At 32.7% G+C, this 14,407-nt stretch overlaps 5 protein-coding genes across 8 annotated transcripts in view; 2 read left to right on the forward strand and 3 right to left on the reverse strand.

Annotated features, from left to right (window-relative positions):
* LOC128393562 (protein mesh-like) overlaps positions 1–14,407 on the forward strand; it is a 39,284-nt gene that overhangs the window by 24,624 nt on the left and 253 nt on the right. The gene's annotated exons all lie outside the window — the stretch shown is intronic.
* Positions 49–3,195, reverse strand: LOC128393577 (agrin-like). 2 transcript variants are annotated; one of them, XM_053353764.1, is made up of 5 exons: positions 2,920–3,188; positions 2,717–2,826; positions 747–2,642; positions 620–655; positions 49–548 (listed from the first exon to the last, which is right to left on the reverse strand). In XM_053353764.1, the coding sequence occupies exons 3-5, from the start codon at positions 1,198–1,200 to the stop codon at positions 229–231; spliced, it is 810 nt and encodes a 269-aa protein (XP_053209739.1). In that variant the 5' UTR covers positions 1,201–2,642; positions 2,717–2,826; positions 2,920–3,188; the 3' UTR covers positions 49–228. The 2 variants fall into 2 exon arrangements, with proteins under 2 accessions (XP_053209739.1, XP_053209738.1); XM_053353763.1 differs by lacking the exons at positions 49–548; positions 620–655 and having other exon boundaries at positions 1,164–2,642; positions 2,920–3,195.
* Positions 3,493–4,527, reverse strand: LOC128393725 (DNA-directed RNA polymerases I and III subunit RPAC1-like). The gene has a single exon (XM_053353938.1). It carries the CDS (start codon positions 4,525–4,527, stop codon positions 3,493–3,495), a length of 1,035 nt encoding a protein of 344 aa, XP_053209913.1.
* Positions 5,464–10,590, forward strand: LOC128393578 (putative tricarboxylate transport protein, mitochondrial). Of its 3 annotated transcripts, XM_053353766.1 has the most exons (7): positions 5,464–5,570; positions 5,731–6,206; positions 7,150–7,668; positions 7,923–8,130; positions 8,419–8,663; positions 9,381–9,580; positions 9,679–10,590. In XM_053353766.1, the coding sequence occupies exons 3-7, from the start codon at positions 7,605–7,607 to the stop codon at positions 9,859–9,861; spliced, it is 900 nt and encodes a 299-aa protein (XP_053209741.1). In that variant the 5' UTR covers positions 5,464–5,570; positions 5,731–6,206; positions 7,150–7,604; the 3' UTR covers positions 9,862–10,590. The 3 variants fall into 3 exon arrangements, with proteins under 3 accessions (XP_053209741.1, XP_053209740.1, XP_053209742.1); XM_053353765.1 differs by having other exon boundaries at positions 5,467–6,206; XM_053353767.1 differs by lacking the exons at positions 5,464–5,570; positions 5,731–6,206 and having other exon boundaries at positions 6,503–7,668.
* LOC128393579 (putative uncharacterized protein DDB_G0286751) lies at positions 11,900–13,882 on the reverse strand. Its single transcript, XM_053353768.1, has 3 exons — positions 13,567–13,882; positions 12,816–13,450; positions 11,900–12,584 (listed from the first exon to the last, which is right to left on the reverse strand). Exons 2-3 carry the CDS (start codon positions 13,443–13,445, stop codon positions 12,456–12,458), a joined length of 759 nt encoding a protein of 252 aa, XP_053209743.1. The 5' UTR covers positions 13,446–13,450; positions 13,567–13,882; the 3' UTR covers positions 11,900–12,455.

The following is a 14,407-nucleotide window of genomic DNA, read 5'->3' on the forward strand; positions in this document are numbered from 1 at the left end:
TTATCAATGAAACAATTGTACTTTGATTTTTTCCTCCATCTCGAAATGTTTGTGTTTTTACTTACAAATTGTGCTTTGTCTTTATTATCATAATTTACACAATATTTTGAGTGATTAAATTTTGTATCTAAGGGAATACAAATTGTCATTAAATTCAATATACAATCGGTTAGTTGTTTTAATTTTTTCCACCACAATCAATAGTAGTTGTAAATAGTGTTTTTTGTTTCATTGGAATAGATTCTTGTCCCTGATCATTGCGTCCAATTCGTGAGTGATTTCAGTCAATGGTTTGTAATTGTCTTCGGCTGATCGAGCGGTTCGTCTTGAGTCACAGGCACTTGGATATCGGACAAACAAGTTGATTCCTCTTCGACAAGAGTCCATTCGGAGTTTACACTCGTTTACAAAAGTTTCTCCGTTAGAACCACAGACTGGCTCATATTTGGATGGACACGAGTCCAAACAGACACATCGAGTTCGAGCAATTGTTCCTGGTTCTTCAATGCAAATGGCGTTATTTTCGCAATATTTCTTTTCGCAAGGCACTAGAACCAAATTATCAAAGGAAGAATGAGATTCGATTTTCGAATAATATTTGATCATTTTCTAAACTTACATTCAATTATCTCGGGTCTCTTTCGATAAATTTGATCTATAAAAGGAAAGGTAATTCCAGAGAAGAGAAAGAGAGAGATTAGCTTGATTAGAATAGAAAACAAGATCGAGTAGATTTATCGAATTACCTTCAACTAGAACATTCATTCGGTCTAAATTATCGAGATTAAGCTTTAACATTGTTCCATTTAGGCGAAAATAACCTTCAGATATTTGAGTCAATTGAAAAATCCAAGATTCAGTTGGTTCTCCTCTAGAATAGCAAAAAGTACGATCACCAAAACCATCGATTGTCACTCGATTTCCCTGGTATCTCGATGGACCTCGAAGTACCCGTTTCACCAAAACAGATCCAGTGTAAGTTCCGCCGCTGTCAATTGAAGGATAAATTTGCTCAATGTAACCAGTTAACACGACACTCGGTAAATCAGACAGTTTTCTTGGTACTTTATCACGGCATTCGAGTCGATTATTAGCTCGAACTCGATAAGGTGAACATTGACAATAATCAACCGAAATCGAAAAGGTAACAAGAAATATAATCAGAATATTGTTGACATTTTGACCTTTATGGTAGCTCATGATTACCGATTTCTCAATACAAACACTTTGAAACAGTTGAAAACGATGGGAAATCTTGAAATTAAACAATGAGAGTAACAATTGTATCGATAATTAATATTAAAACGATGGGACAACAGTCTCAGTACTGAAAACACCAAGACGATTCCATGATAGTTAAAGATACACAATAAAAGAAAAGTAAGTGAATGAAATAATAAATGAATTCCTTATAAGGTGAACCAAGAAGATGAGATTCGTGGGTGTACAAAGTTACCCAACAAGTTAACCAACACTTAGCCCACTCGGTATGGAATCAAATCAATTAAAAACTTTAAGGATTAAGAAAAAAATGGATCAATAATTTGAACAATTCAAATTAGAAATGAAGATGAGTTGACAATAAGAATAGAAATCAAAACAAACACTTGATCTCATTTTCTGTTTTCTTATTTATCTATTGATTTGTTTGATTTGTCTTCTTTTCCCTGTTATTTTGTTTTCTATTCTTTTTCGTGTGAAACGACCAGAACTTTTTATATTCTAATATTCTATCACGGCTCCAACAAAGGAATTTCCAATGCGTTGAGTTGGAAATCGTTTGCATCCTTTTCCATCAACGAACGGCCACTCGAATGAGCTGTGACAGGTCATTTGGTGTCTCGCAATCGGCCAAAGGTATTTCTTTAGAAACGATTGATCAACTTGTCTACCATCCAAATGGATGAATCCTGTCGCCAAAGCTTTTCCATATTCTTCGGACGGAGAAAAAATGGCCTTATCAACCTTTCCACCCCACATACCACCTAAAATCTCAATATCGTGTAGCTTGTGATCTCTCATAACATGAAACATGGTTTCATCTTTAATCCATTCCTTAACTGCGTCGACCTCACGTTGGATTAACATGGAATCAGAGTCACGAACAATATACCTTTCAACATGTTCATCATCGGCCACAAAAAAACGCCAGAACATCCCATGGAATCCTGGAATTCTTGTGATATTACCGATCTCAGGTTGACGCTGATAAACGATGATCACTTCGACGTCCTCATGAAGCAATCGGTTAATCACTAAGAAGGGAACATCAGATGAGATCCAAAAACGGGGAATCCAACCAGGGAGAAGTTCTTTATATCTTCGGATTATTCTGATAGTATTTCGATAATATCGATCGTCGATTCCGAATAGAGAGAAAGAGACTATTCGTTTATTGGGTATGGATAGAATGTTGATTGGAATAAAATAGAAAAATCTATTCGGTGGTTCCCATAAATCAGCCGATTCTTTTTCTTGACACGATTTCAACCGAATAATTTCGTCTTCCAAATTAAACGTTTCGTCAGAAAATTCCACATGTAAACATCGACGTGTCAACAAGAACGAAGTGTCGCGCCAATAGGGCAAAAAACAATCTTTCGAAAGACGCAGGTCATCATGAGATTCGATGGCGACGGCATCTGAAGATCGGTTTTGTCGCGAGAGAGACACAATACAAATTAATCGAGAACATTGATTGTTAATCGTTAATTACCTCGATTGTGACGAAAAGTTGGACTTGAGGCCATCATCAACCAAAGGAAAATGAGCATATTACTAACGATCAGAACGAAGATCCAATTGTTGAGAAGACACAATTTCAATCTAAAATGAACGAATCAAATTTTAATCATCACAATTAACCGGATTAATTGCGATTCTACATCTTGATTGAAAGCCAATGATTAAGATAATTACCTTTGATGGAAGGGCAAATAAGAATAACTTATTTTCTTGTTGAATTTTTTCTTCGTCATTTGTGATTAATTGATTACGATGAAATGGCACAACAATTAAAAAGAATGACAATTTGACTTTGATTGTGATTTGAAAATGAAAAATAATTACTGTAACATTCAAATGACTGTTTTATTACAAAGTGAGAAAAAATTAAGCAAATGATTAAATTGTTGACTAATTCATTTAGTGACCCATCAATGACAATCTAAGGGGAAACAATTTAACTAATTAGATTCTAATTGTTGTTACCATCTTTCCCTCTACGTTTCCATAGTAATGGTAATTTTGAAAGGCATTAATTGTGATCAGTTTTGGATTCATCAAAACGAGATTGACTAAGTGTTGGTTTTGATTGATTCAATTATAAAACGTTAATTGTGTTGATAGTCAACCAACTTTAAAATTAATCAATTATGTTGTAAAGATATTTTTATTTTTTTTCAATATTAACATTTACATTGTTTAATTGTTTACAGGTCGGAGAGTCAAAAAAGATTGAGTGTCAAAGTTTAATTTACAATTTAAATTGTATTATTGTGACAAAGTTTCTTTGATTTCTTGAACTTCTCTCAGTAAATTTCTACATTTACTAATCAATATTTCGATAGATTCATTAAAAATTGTTTCTGTTGATAAGATTCCAGTTGATTCGATGTAGAAAATGAAGTGATCTTTTTTCAAGCCCATTTTTACCGCGTTTTCAAACTGTTTGTATCGATAGAAATTACGACTTAACGAATCATTTCTAGCATTGGAAACTACGGCAATTTCATTACCCACATCATCTGATTCGACTTCAATTACTCCTTTGGAGAAACAAGATTTCAATAATTTAGCATCTTCTCCGAAAATAGGTCGAGTCAATTGGATTGTCGGTAGAAGTCGATAATAGACCGTAGCGACAGGGGAAAATTTAGCATGATCACGACCAATTCCTTTCACGCAATGTAACTTTAAATCTAATGCTTGTCCAGGTGACATTTTGGCGATCAGAATATCATCATTCACTGGTTTAATTGGTTCCTTTATAAGGTTTGCTTGATTTCCCAACGGTTGCCATTTAATAGATTCGGAAGTGACACTCCTATTGAGATATAAATCGGTGACTCCGGTTTCCTTTGAAGCGTCCGGATTTTTAATACACTTAATTTTAAGAGTAAGTTCAATGGTATCTTGAGGTGTACCTTCTTGATCAGCTTCATCACGATATTCAAAGAAACGAGGATCAGCTTTAATTGGAATGAGGCCTAATCGATGGGCGAGAAAATCATCTTGAAAGATGGTTGTATTGTCGGCAATGAAAACCTTCTCAATAGCCATAGTTGGAACTTCTGACATTATGATCCTTCGAAGGGCATTAACAATGGGAGCATCGATGGGTTCAAATTCAATTTCCATTTGATTTTCTTCATTCTTAACAATGGTCACGTTTAAATTTCTCTCAAAATTTTCAAAAGTCCAAGGCTCATCTTCACCTCCGTCACATTCATTGGTATCGTTATTATTAACATAAGATCTTTCGAGATTACAGACAAATTTACTAGAAGAATTATCAAAATACGACATTGCAACAGTTCACCAATAATTAGAAACAACGAAGTAAAATTAATCAAAATTCAAGCAAATGAACAATTAAAATTTTGTTTACATTCAAAAGCGTGTTAATCATATGTGACTCATGTTGAGGCGAAAAGAACTTGATGGCGCCAAATTTGAATTGACCGATTTTTTCTTTTATTAGTTAATTTATTTAATTACACTGACTAATGATCAGTTTTATCATTTCCATTTAGGGAACAATTAGCTGTGTTTAATTGACGAAGGAGAGTAAAAATCGAAATCTATTGGCTAGAGGGATTAATAAGAAAAATGTTTGTTCTGTCTAATCAGAATGACCACTGGTCTTTGTTGTTTACTTGATTGTATAATTTTATCTAATTAATAACAAACAGTTAGAATTGATTTAGAATTGAGAAGTTTTTTCATGATGAGTCTTCTCTTTGTTGGTTGGTACATATGAGCACGAAATGAATTTTTCCTGTGAGTTTTAACCTCCGACAATCGTTTAAGGAAAAATATTCTTGGCCCTCGTTTTTGGACCAAATTTAATTCTGGACTGGCTGCAGGTCGAATCAACAGATTATTAACCAGTGTCCGAAACAAAGAATTCATTGTGAATTGAGTGAATAAAAAATCACAAAAATCTAAATAGAAAAAGAGAAAAAAATTGGTAACAAATTCACTTCTATTTGTGAGTAAAATTATCTCAATAATTCACAACAATCAAAGTACTTTACTTACCAAATTAACACCGAGTAAAGCCTAAAGATATTAATTCACAAATAGAATAGAAATTAAAAATTGGTTAGTTAATTAAATTCTTATTTCGAAAATAAATCAACGTTGGAATAGAAAAACAAACAAGAAAATTGGAAGAAAATCAGCTGGAAGGTTTTCCACGTGACTTATTTTCTCTTTGTATCTTAATCTTTGTGTGGAATTGATCTTAATCCGATTCAGTGTTTATTTCGATTTAACTAATTGTTGACCTTTAGAATTTCTTATTAATCTTATTAATTGTGATCTCTTCAATCCAAATCAATCCAATTGTAAGATCATCAAATTACGCGCTTACCTTGTTTTCTTAAAAGTTGCTTAGGAAAAACATTGGAAACAAATTGTGATAAACAACATTGAAAATTTCAAATGTGGTCATTTAAATTGTGGTTAATTTAATTGTTTAATTTGTAAATATCTTTCTCTTTATAGTCTAATTTATTAAAGCTCATAATGATGGCGTTGGCTGGAAGGAGGATGATCCTTAATCATTTGGTTTGTAGAAATAATAACAATCAGTTGATATTATTAACCAAAGGTCAAAATACAAGCAAATCCATTGGAGAGGTTAATCTAAGGTGTTTCTCAAGTTCTAATGGAAAACTAGGAGGTCGATTTAGATTCGAATTTCTAAATTCAATGGAAAGACTAGCCGATCGTCTTTACAGTCGTTGGTTATACTTGAGGTACGACGGAAACTTAGGCCCTCAACCGAAAAGCTTTACGGTTAAACAGAAAAGGATTGGATATTTTACCAATTTCATTATACTTTTCCTTCTTGGTGTCATCTACGTAGTAGGTAAAACTTTCGATCCCTTAAATCAATCACCGATTTATGTCGGGGTGAAGATTTGGCCTGATAACATGGAAGAGTATAAAGACCTTTTAGACGCTAAGTATGAGAGAAGGTGAGAATCTGATCTTGTTTTTCATTTTTCCCTCTTTCGTTGAATCTTCCTGGATATGAATATACAGGGTGAAGAGAATGAAATTGATAATCGAAAATAGATCGTAATTGTCCCTCCTAAGATGCGCATAGTTAAACCTTTACAATTAGAATGAGTAATGATCAATTCTCATTTTGACGCAACTGTAAAATACTGAATTGTATTGGAACACCAATTGATCCACAAACCACCATGTATATCATATTCTTTTGATCATTTTTCTCTTTCCCTTTCTTTCATTTATTTTTCATCTCTTTCTCAATTTATCTTTCTCTCTATCGAGTTACCAAATTATCCTCTCTCACTAACCCAGTTTTTCCTTATGCGTCGTCAACCTTTCTCACTTTTCCTCAATCATCATCTCGCCGTTTCCATTTGCTAATCAATATAATTTTTCTCCTTCTTCCTCATCTTCAATATCCAACTTTCTCATCATCTTGCTACCTTTTCATCCTCTTCTCCAAAAATCATCATCATCTCATCCACTACTTTTACTCACTAATGTTACCAAACAACAGTAATTTCAACACTTTATCAATATAGTTTTTATGTAACACCAAGAAAAAGCCTTCGCTAAGCAATTGTGGTTGTGAATCTAATCTCTCCCTCTATTTGTTTCTCTCACTCTCTCATCTTGTTCTTTGACTCTTTGTTTTTATCATCACTTCTTCTTCTTCTTCTTCTTCTCTTTGCCTTTTTCTCCTTCTCCCATCACCGTCATTTTTTATTATCATATTGTAATCATCATCTCACTACCTTTAAGAAATAACAACAAAAGAGTAACAATCTCCCCAGAAAGACTAAACCACCCCCACTCCTGTTTCTAATCATCAACAACACTTAATATTCATCTTGTTTTAATATTCGTTTTGTTTTTTTTTCCTTCTCTTCTACAAAAAAAAAGCTCATATAAACAATCATCTTTACCTACAACACCATCAACATCTTCACCAGCAACAACTTTATCAACAAAGTCACCATAAAATTAGACCAATTTTGTTTTTATTAATTTATCAAATGTCTAAATTACTTTAATATACTGTAGTGTTTACATGTGTTTATGTAGTCATCTTTTTCCTCTATTTTCTAAACAATTAAAACAAAATTCATGGTTGTGTCATAGAAATTAACAGAATATATATAAAAGCCAATATTTATATATACAAATCAACATTAAATACTCTTGTATTTTTCTGCCTTGCGGGTTAACCGGAAAAAGAAATCACATTTTTTTTTACTCCATTTAAAAACAGAAAATCTGGATTCTATTTGTTTTTTTGGTGAATAACAACAACAACGAAGTCTCTTTAACTCATTTTAATTTAAATTAACACATTAACAATCTCATTCAAGGAATCAATGGTTCAAGCAACTTCTTCATCTCAACCAATTCAGAAAAAAGCCCTTAAGGGGATAATTGCAGGTAAGATTCACGAGAAACAATCGCTTCTTTTTCTTATAATCAGTTGATAATTACGAGAATAAAGTGAAAATCATGTGTTTGAATTGTTAATTCCATTAAAATCTTTCATGTTTCTCATGGTCAATTATCATCTGATGGATGATTAATAATCTAATTTATGTTGTTACATGTATTAGATTGATGTGTTATTAGATATCAAATGTTAATCTATTGGTTTTAATTTATTGTTTTTTTCCTCTTTCTCCTTCTTCAAGGTGGAATCACTGGTGGAATTGAGATTTGTATTACCTTTCCAACCGAATATGTGAAAACTCAATTGCAACTTGATGAACGATCAGCTAAACCTCGATACAACGGAATCTTCGATGTGGTCCGACAAACGGTTCGCAGTCACGGTGTCCCTGGTCTTTATCGAGGTTTATCGGTTCTTCTCTATGGAAGTATTCCAAAATCAGCTGTAAGGTATGTGATCTACCGATATTCTGACCTTTGGATGATCATTCACTCGACAAATGGTCATCAAAGAGTTTGTCTGTTTAATCAAAACCGTTAACCACTTGAGTCTATTGATTAATTTAATTTCTAACATTTTCACCCAACAAAACATTGTAAAAATTTCCTGTCATTAGATTACATCCTCGACTGGTTTTATTATCTACCTCTCATAATATTGTGATAATAATTGTCTCGTTCTTGATAAATTGGTTGTATTATTAACTAATTGTAATTTTCTACTGCTTGATAACTCAGATTTGGAGCATTCGAGGAGTTCAAAAAGCGTAGTGTTGATGCAAATGGAAACCTCGGTATCTCTCAGCGACTCTTATGTGGTCTTGGTGCGGGTGTTTGTGAGGCCATTTTCGCTGTCACTCCCATGGAAACAGTTAAAGTGAAATTCATTAATGATCAGCAAAGTGCCAAACCAAAATTCAAAGGATTCGTTCACGGGGTTGGATCGATCATCAAAGAGGAAGGTCTAAGAGGAACTTATCAAGGTATATTATCTCAAGGATAAACATATACCCAGATTGACATAATCCACTGATTATTATCCAACAATTAAGGATCTAATCAATGTTTCTAGTTCCGTGAAAATCAAATTAATCCAGTACATTTGAATCTGGTGACGTTTGTGTTTTTTATTATACTTTCAGTTAATGATAATTATCAATATACATCGTTCAAGTTTATCTCGTTACTGGTTAGTTACTATTTGTACTTGATTATCATAATTTAGTTTCAACAACAATAGAAAACGTTTAACTGTTTATGAGAAGATGATTTAACCAGTTATCATATGAGAAGCCAAAATTTGTCAACTATTCAAATTTCCATAATTTAATATTAATCTACACAAAGTTTTCTTCAACTCAAAGTTCACCAACTTATTCAATTGAACAATTTAAGCCAATTTTTTTTTCTAACTGTAAATTCCTAACGAGATGTAATAGTAGCTAAATTAGAGTTTGGCTTATGAACAGAAAGAGATTGTTGTTAAATGTTTAACTAATGGAAAAAGTTGATTCAGTTATTAGGGAGAAAACAATTTTCATGATTAACTAATCATTTTTCCTCAATTCGTACGATTTACATGGAAAGTTTTGTTTTGTCTGTGTGAATATTTTGATTGTTTCTTTTTGATTGCGATTATTGTTAATTATCATTTATATGAATGACAGATGATTAATTGTTGATCTGTTTTAATTTTCCAGGTTTATCTGCAACAATCATGAAGCAAGGAAGTAATCAAGCGATTCGTTTCTTTGTCATGGAAACAATGAAGGATTGGTATCGAGGAGGCGATTCCACTAAACCGGTCAACAAACTTGTCACCGGAGGTTTCGGTGTTATCGCTGGAGCGGCCAGTGTTTTCGGCAATACACCGATCGATGTAGTTAAGACCCGAATGCAGGTAAATGAAAGAATAACCCTCGTTATTGTCTATCGAAATGTTATTTGTAATTCTAATTTTCTTTCTCTCTCTCTCTCTCGCTTTTGTCTTAAAAAAAGGGACTCGAAGCTAAAAAGTACAAAAATACATTCGACTGTTTTATGCAAATCGCTCGAAACGAAGGATTTTTCGCCTTCTATAAGGGAACAGTTCCAAGGCTAGGACGTGTTTGCCTTGATGTCGCCATCACATTCATGATTTATGACAGTTTCATGGAGTTTTTTGCAAAAGTTTGGAAGTAGAAAAAGATGAGAAAACAAAGAAAAGAAAGACAATTATCTTCTTTGGTGACTAGTGTTCGATATTTTTTTAGTTATTGATGTTGATTCGTTTTCTCTTGTTTCCTCTTCCTTTTTCCCTTTTCGGTCAAGATATTGTCGTTTCTCAGCTTTTCTTTTTCCAATCATCATCTTCTTAGCATCGCTCATTAACTCCATCATAATCATCACCATCATCACTTGTCCAAAGTGATTGAAAATTCGAAGAAAAAATAGAAAATTAGCCGTTACTATTTTCTCGCTGTTGTTTTCCATTTCATCTCATCCTCATCTCTTTTTTTGCTCTTTCCTTTTTGTTATGATAGATTTTGTTTGTTCCATTTTTTCTTTCGCTTCCTTTAATTGTGACATTTAACTTCGCTCACCATTTACTACAATTAATACATAAATAATTCTAATTATAGCTCGATAATGAAAAACAAAATGAAAACAATCAAAAGAAAAGAAAACTAAAGTAAATGTTATTAAATGAACAAGAAATAAATTATTCTAGCCTATTAATCACTAATCATTCATTTGTGTGTATAAATGTTTGTATTTTAGTTTCTTTGATCATTTAAATTGAACAATTAACTCACACGATGTGAAACAAGAGATTAACAATTGTTAAATCAAACATTTAATATAATGTAAAATGTTGATTCGATTTGTATTTACAATTAAAAATCGTGTCCAACGAAAAAAATAACAAATGTTTCTAAACAAAATCACGTCAGAATCAATGGAATACGAGAAAGAGAGAGAAAGAAACAAAGAGAAAGAGAAAGAGAGAGAGAGAATATTGATTCTCTTTTCTCTTGGAACTAGTTACTAGAGAAAATTTTGAAGGGCGAAGAACGAGTTTCCGTTTCCATGGAAAGTCCGCCAAAAAAATGCGATGTTTTGAGCAGAAAAAGAGACAAGCTGAAGAAACAGCTCGAGTTGTTGGTTAATTGTTCTGGCGATGATTGTCTCCGATTCCATTAACAAGGTTTGATTACTGTCCATGTAATGATATGTGTTGGTTTCAAGTCGAAGCCAAGATGATGGTTGAAGAGGAAAAGGAAGAAGAAAAAAGGCAAGGTAAAGAAAAGAAGGAGGAGAAAAGCAATCAAAGGAAGAACAATAAGATAATGATGAAGAGAAAGAAGATGATGATGATACAGAAGAAAAAGTAAAAGAAGGCGGAGGAAGCGAAATGTTATCCTAATCATCAATTCTCCAAATGTAAGTTGGTGGAACATTTTAAATGTTTTGCTTCTCTCATGGATCGAATTTTGTGTTTAACTTACAGATTATTTTCTAAGACAAAGGGTATTGAGATTGTTTGGGTTCAATAGAAAGAGAAGAAGAAGAGGGAAAGAGAGAGAGAGTTTTCTGGGCTCAATTGTGGAAGAAGAAAAAGGTGAAGATGATTGGCCTTTCGCCTTTTCTCTTTCGAACATTAATAATCGCTTTTTTGTTCTTCTTTGCTTTTTCTTGGTAACTAATTAACAAATTGTTATGCAAACTGTGAACAAAAGAATACACAACATTTGTACTCAAAGTGAATCTACCTTCATGCACAGAATTACATGTATATTTATGATGACAGGGAAACTTTTCAACTGACTATTATGATTGAATAAAACATTTTATGTACAATTTAAGTTAATCCTGATCCTCTGTGGTTGTTGCTTTCATCATCATTCTTAATCGTATCTTCATTGCTTTCCTATGAATTTGGTTCCTCGTGATTGTGATGCAGTTGATTTGTTGTTGTTGTTACAGTTGTTGAGTTATAACTTCTTAAATTATACATTTGATTTAGAATTATACACTGATTACGACGATGACAATCGATAGTTGAAGCTCTTTCTTTTTCTTCTTTGGTTTAAAAATGGAGAAAAATATTGTTGATTAACGAGGAGAAGAAGAAGAAAAGTGAGAAAAAGAAATGAGGATAAAGAAGGAAGAGAAAACCAAGAGAAAGGAGTAGAAAAGAAAGAGAAAAAAGATAAAAGTATTAGAATTGGAGAGAGGATAAAGTGGAAGAAAAAGTCTTGCTGTTTAATTTGTTTCCCTATAGATTTTGGTTTAATGAACTGGAAGATGTTTTTCAACTTATTTATGTTGTTGTTGTAATGGTGTTGCTGTTGGTGTTGGTAGATTGTACGTGTATTCATCTTCTTTCTTGTTTTCTGTTTTCCTTTTCTTTTTTTGCTTTCTTCTTCTGTATCTGTTGAAATTCATCCAATTCTCAGGTTGATTGTTGTTGTTTTTCCATCGTTCTTCAATCCATTTGGATTCCTTAGCAATCAGTTTGAAGTTTTATGTTCAATCAGTTGATTTGACGATTTGCACTGAACATTTTTTTGTTAACATTTACATATATATGTTGGACAATTAGATGTTGAAAAGGGGTGAGATTTGAAGGCAAAAGTGTGGTTTGTGATAGTAATAGTAGTAAGAGATAATAGACAATTTATCGAGGCCGAGCAAAAAAAGTGGATGAAAAAAAGTTTAAAGATAAAGTGGGTTTAAGTGTGAAAAAAACTCGAAGTAAACAAATCTCTCAAATCAAAAGGTTAAATCTTCCGTTAGATGGGCCTTGATTTGAGACGATGACGAGGAAGAGCTCCAAACATTTCGGTGGTTCCATCTTTAACACTCCAGGCCAATGCACGAAAACTTTCCGCTATTTTCCTTGGATCCTCATCACATGTAATCTAGAGGGAAAAAATTACAATCAAATATTAGAAGTGGTCAGAATTATCGATATTGTTAAAGAAATTATAAACATGATAAAAGAAAAGAATAGAAAGTTGTAAGAGAAAATAAAAAAAAAAGATAAATAGAATAAAAGTAGACGAGTTGAAGAGGGTAAATGAGGAAAAAAGGTTGCAATATGAAGGAAGGGGTGAAAAGAATAATCAATAAATCACCAATTAACTTCTCACATTTTGTTCAGTATCAGTATCGTCAGTCTCTTGATTAAGGGGGGATGTTTTCCACAGAGGCACTTGAATGGGTAAGGAAGTGGCAAATTGTCTGGTACACTTTGAATTTAAGTTCATTCGCTGGAACATATTCCTTGTATCGCTGTCATCATCATCATCATCATTATCGTCGTCGTCGTCTTCATCTTCATTATCATCATTATCTTCATCAGTAAAATCATCATCAGCATTTCTTTTATTTTGAATTCTCCTATTTCTACTGTTATTGTTATTTCTCTTATTAATATTGCTCTCTTCACCATTGTCATCATTATTTTCATCATTACTGTCATTAGTATTGTTATTAAAGTCTTCATCATCTCTGTCAATACTTGTAACACCGATTCGTCGTCGACGGCCACCTTCATTTGAGTCACTTTTACGATTATTAGCAAATGATTTGATGGGATAATTATTATTACCCGAGGAATCAAGACGATCTTCATCATCATCAAAGTCAAGTCCTTCCATCTCGAACATACAAGAAGCAGCATCAACACTCCGAGATTGTTTCAAAGGGATCCTTTTACCACCACCATGGTATCGGTCACCAGAAGAAGACGAAGACGATGGCCTATCACTTTCAGCCATGGAGACTAATTAGCCACAAGGGTGAGGAAAATAAACAAATAAGAAAGAAGAGAAAGAGAAAATTATTTTATCAAGATGATGATGATAATGGTGGTGGTGAAGATGAAAGTAGTAGTATTACAGTAACAGAGACGAAGACGAAAAGTCCAGTAAACATAGAGAACACAGGAGCCAATCAAGGAGAGAGAAAGAGAGACAACAAGATGAGAATAACCAATTCCAATGGAAATAAATAACAAGGTAGAAACGAAGCAATAAAACAAAGTAAAGAGAAAAAGAGACAAAACAAATGAGAGAGTTTGAGAAAAGAAAAGAAAAAAGAAAAAATTATTCCGAAAAATCAACAAACATAAAAATAAACAACAAGAGTTTCAAGGTATCAACACTACAGATACTGTAGCCATCTACTGATCAAATACATTACACAAGAGATTAGAGCGACTTACAAAGTGTCAGTTGATTAGAAATTAAATAATAAACACTAATAGAAAATAAATTAATTGAATTGACGGTGAGAAGAAAATTATTTAAACAATAATTGGAGAATTAAATTAATCATTCTAATTGAATGAGAATAAAAAATGGCAGCTAAATGAAAAACATTCTTCAGGAAGAGAAAAAGAGAGAGAAGAGAAAATGTTGCAAAAGAGAAGAGAATTTTTTTAATTAGAAAAGAATAGAATTAATTATCATTTATAATTCTATTCTCTTTTGATGTTGTTGTTGTTGTTGTTTTTCAATTGGTGGAATCGAAAAAATTTCCTCTATTATAATTATGTGTTATCCATGGAAAAGATGAAGAATATCAATTAAATTAATGATTATCAAGCTATTGGAATTACGAATAAACAATCAATTAAGATTAGTGGTTGTTTTGGTTTTTCTAATTTCATCAGTACATTTGTCCGGTTTCCGTTTTCAGGCTGGAGGGTTAATCTTGTTCTGGTCTCCTGTTCAACTAA

Source organism: Panonychus citri, unplaced genomic scaffold (genome assembly GCF_014898815.1).
Source record: "Panonychus citri isolate SS breed McGregor unplaced genomic scaffold, ASM1489881v1 Contig00138, whole genome shotgun sequence".
Taxonomy (NCBI): Eukaryota; Metazoa; Arthropoda; class Arachnida; order Trombidiformes; family Tetranychidae; genus Panonychus; species Panonychus citri.

Excerpts from the sequence above, each read along its gene's own strand:
- LOC128393577 (XM_053353763.1), bottom strand. The coding sequence starts at position 2,978 with ATGACGAAGAAAAAATTCAACAAGAAAATAAGTTATTCTTATTTGCCC. Across the intron at positions 2,827-2,919 it reads TATTTGCCCTTCCATCAAAG|ATTGAAATTGTGTCTTCTCA; the intron begins GTAATTATCTTA and ends CGTTCATTTTAG. Across the intron at positions 2,643-2,716 it reads AACTTTTCGTCACAATCGAG|ATGCCGTCGCCATCGAATCT; the intron begins GTAATTAACGAT and ends ACCGATCTTCAG.
- LOC128393725 (XM_053353938.1), bottom strand. The coding sequence starts at position 4,527 with ATGTCGTATTTTGATAATTCTTCTAGTAAATTTGTCTGTAATCTCGAA.
- LOC128393578 (XM_053353766.1), top strand. The coding sequence starts at position 7,605 with ATGGTTCAAGCAACTTCTTCATCTCAACCAATTCAGAAAAAAGCCCTT. Across the intron at positions 8,131-8,418 it reads ATTCCAAAATCAGCTGTAAG|ATTTGGAGCATTCGAGGAGT; the intron begins GTATGTGATCTA and ends TTGATAACTCAG. Across the intron at positions 8,664-9,380 it reads TCTAAGAGGAACTTATCAAG|GTTTATCTGCAACAATCATG; the intron begins GTATATTATCTC and ends TTAATTTTCCAG.
- LOC128393579 (XM_053353768.1), bottom strand. The coding sequence starts at position 13,445 with ATGGCTGAAAGTGATAGGCCATCGTCTTCGTCTTCTTCTGGTGACCGA. Across the intron at positions 12,585-12,815 it reads ATACTGATACTGAACAAAAT|ATTACATGTGATGAGGATCC; the intron begins GTGAGAAGTTAA and ends TTTTCCCTCTAG.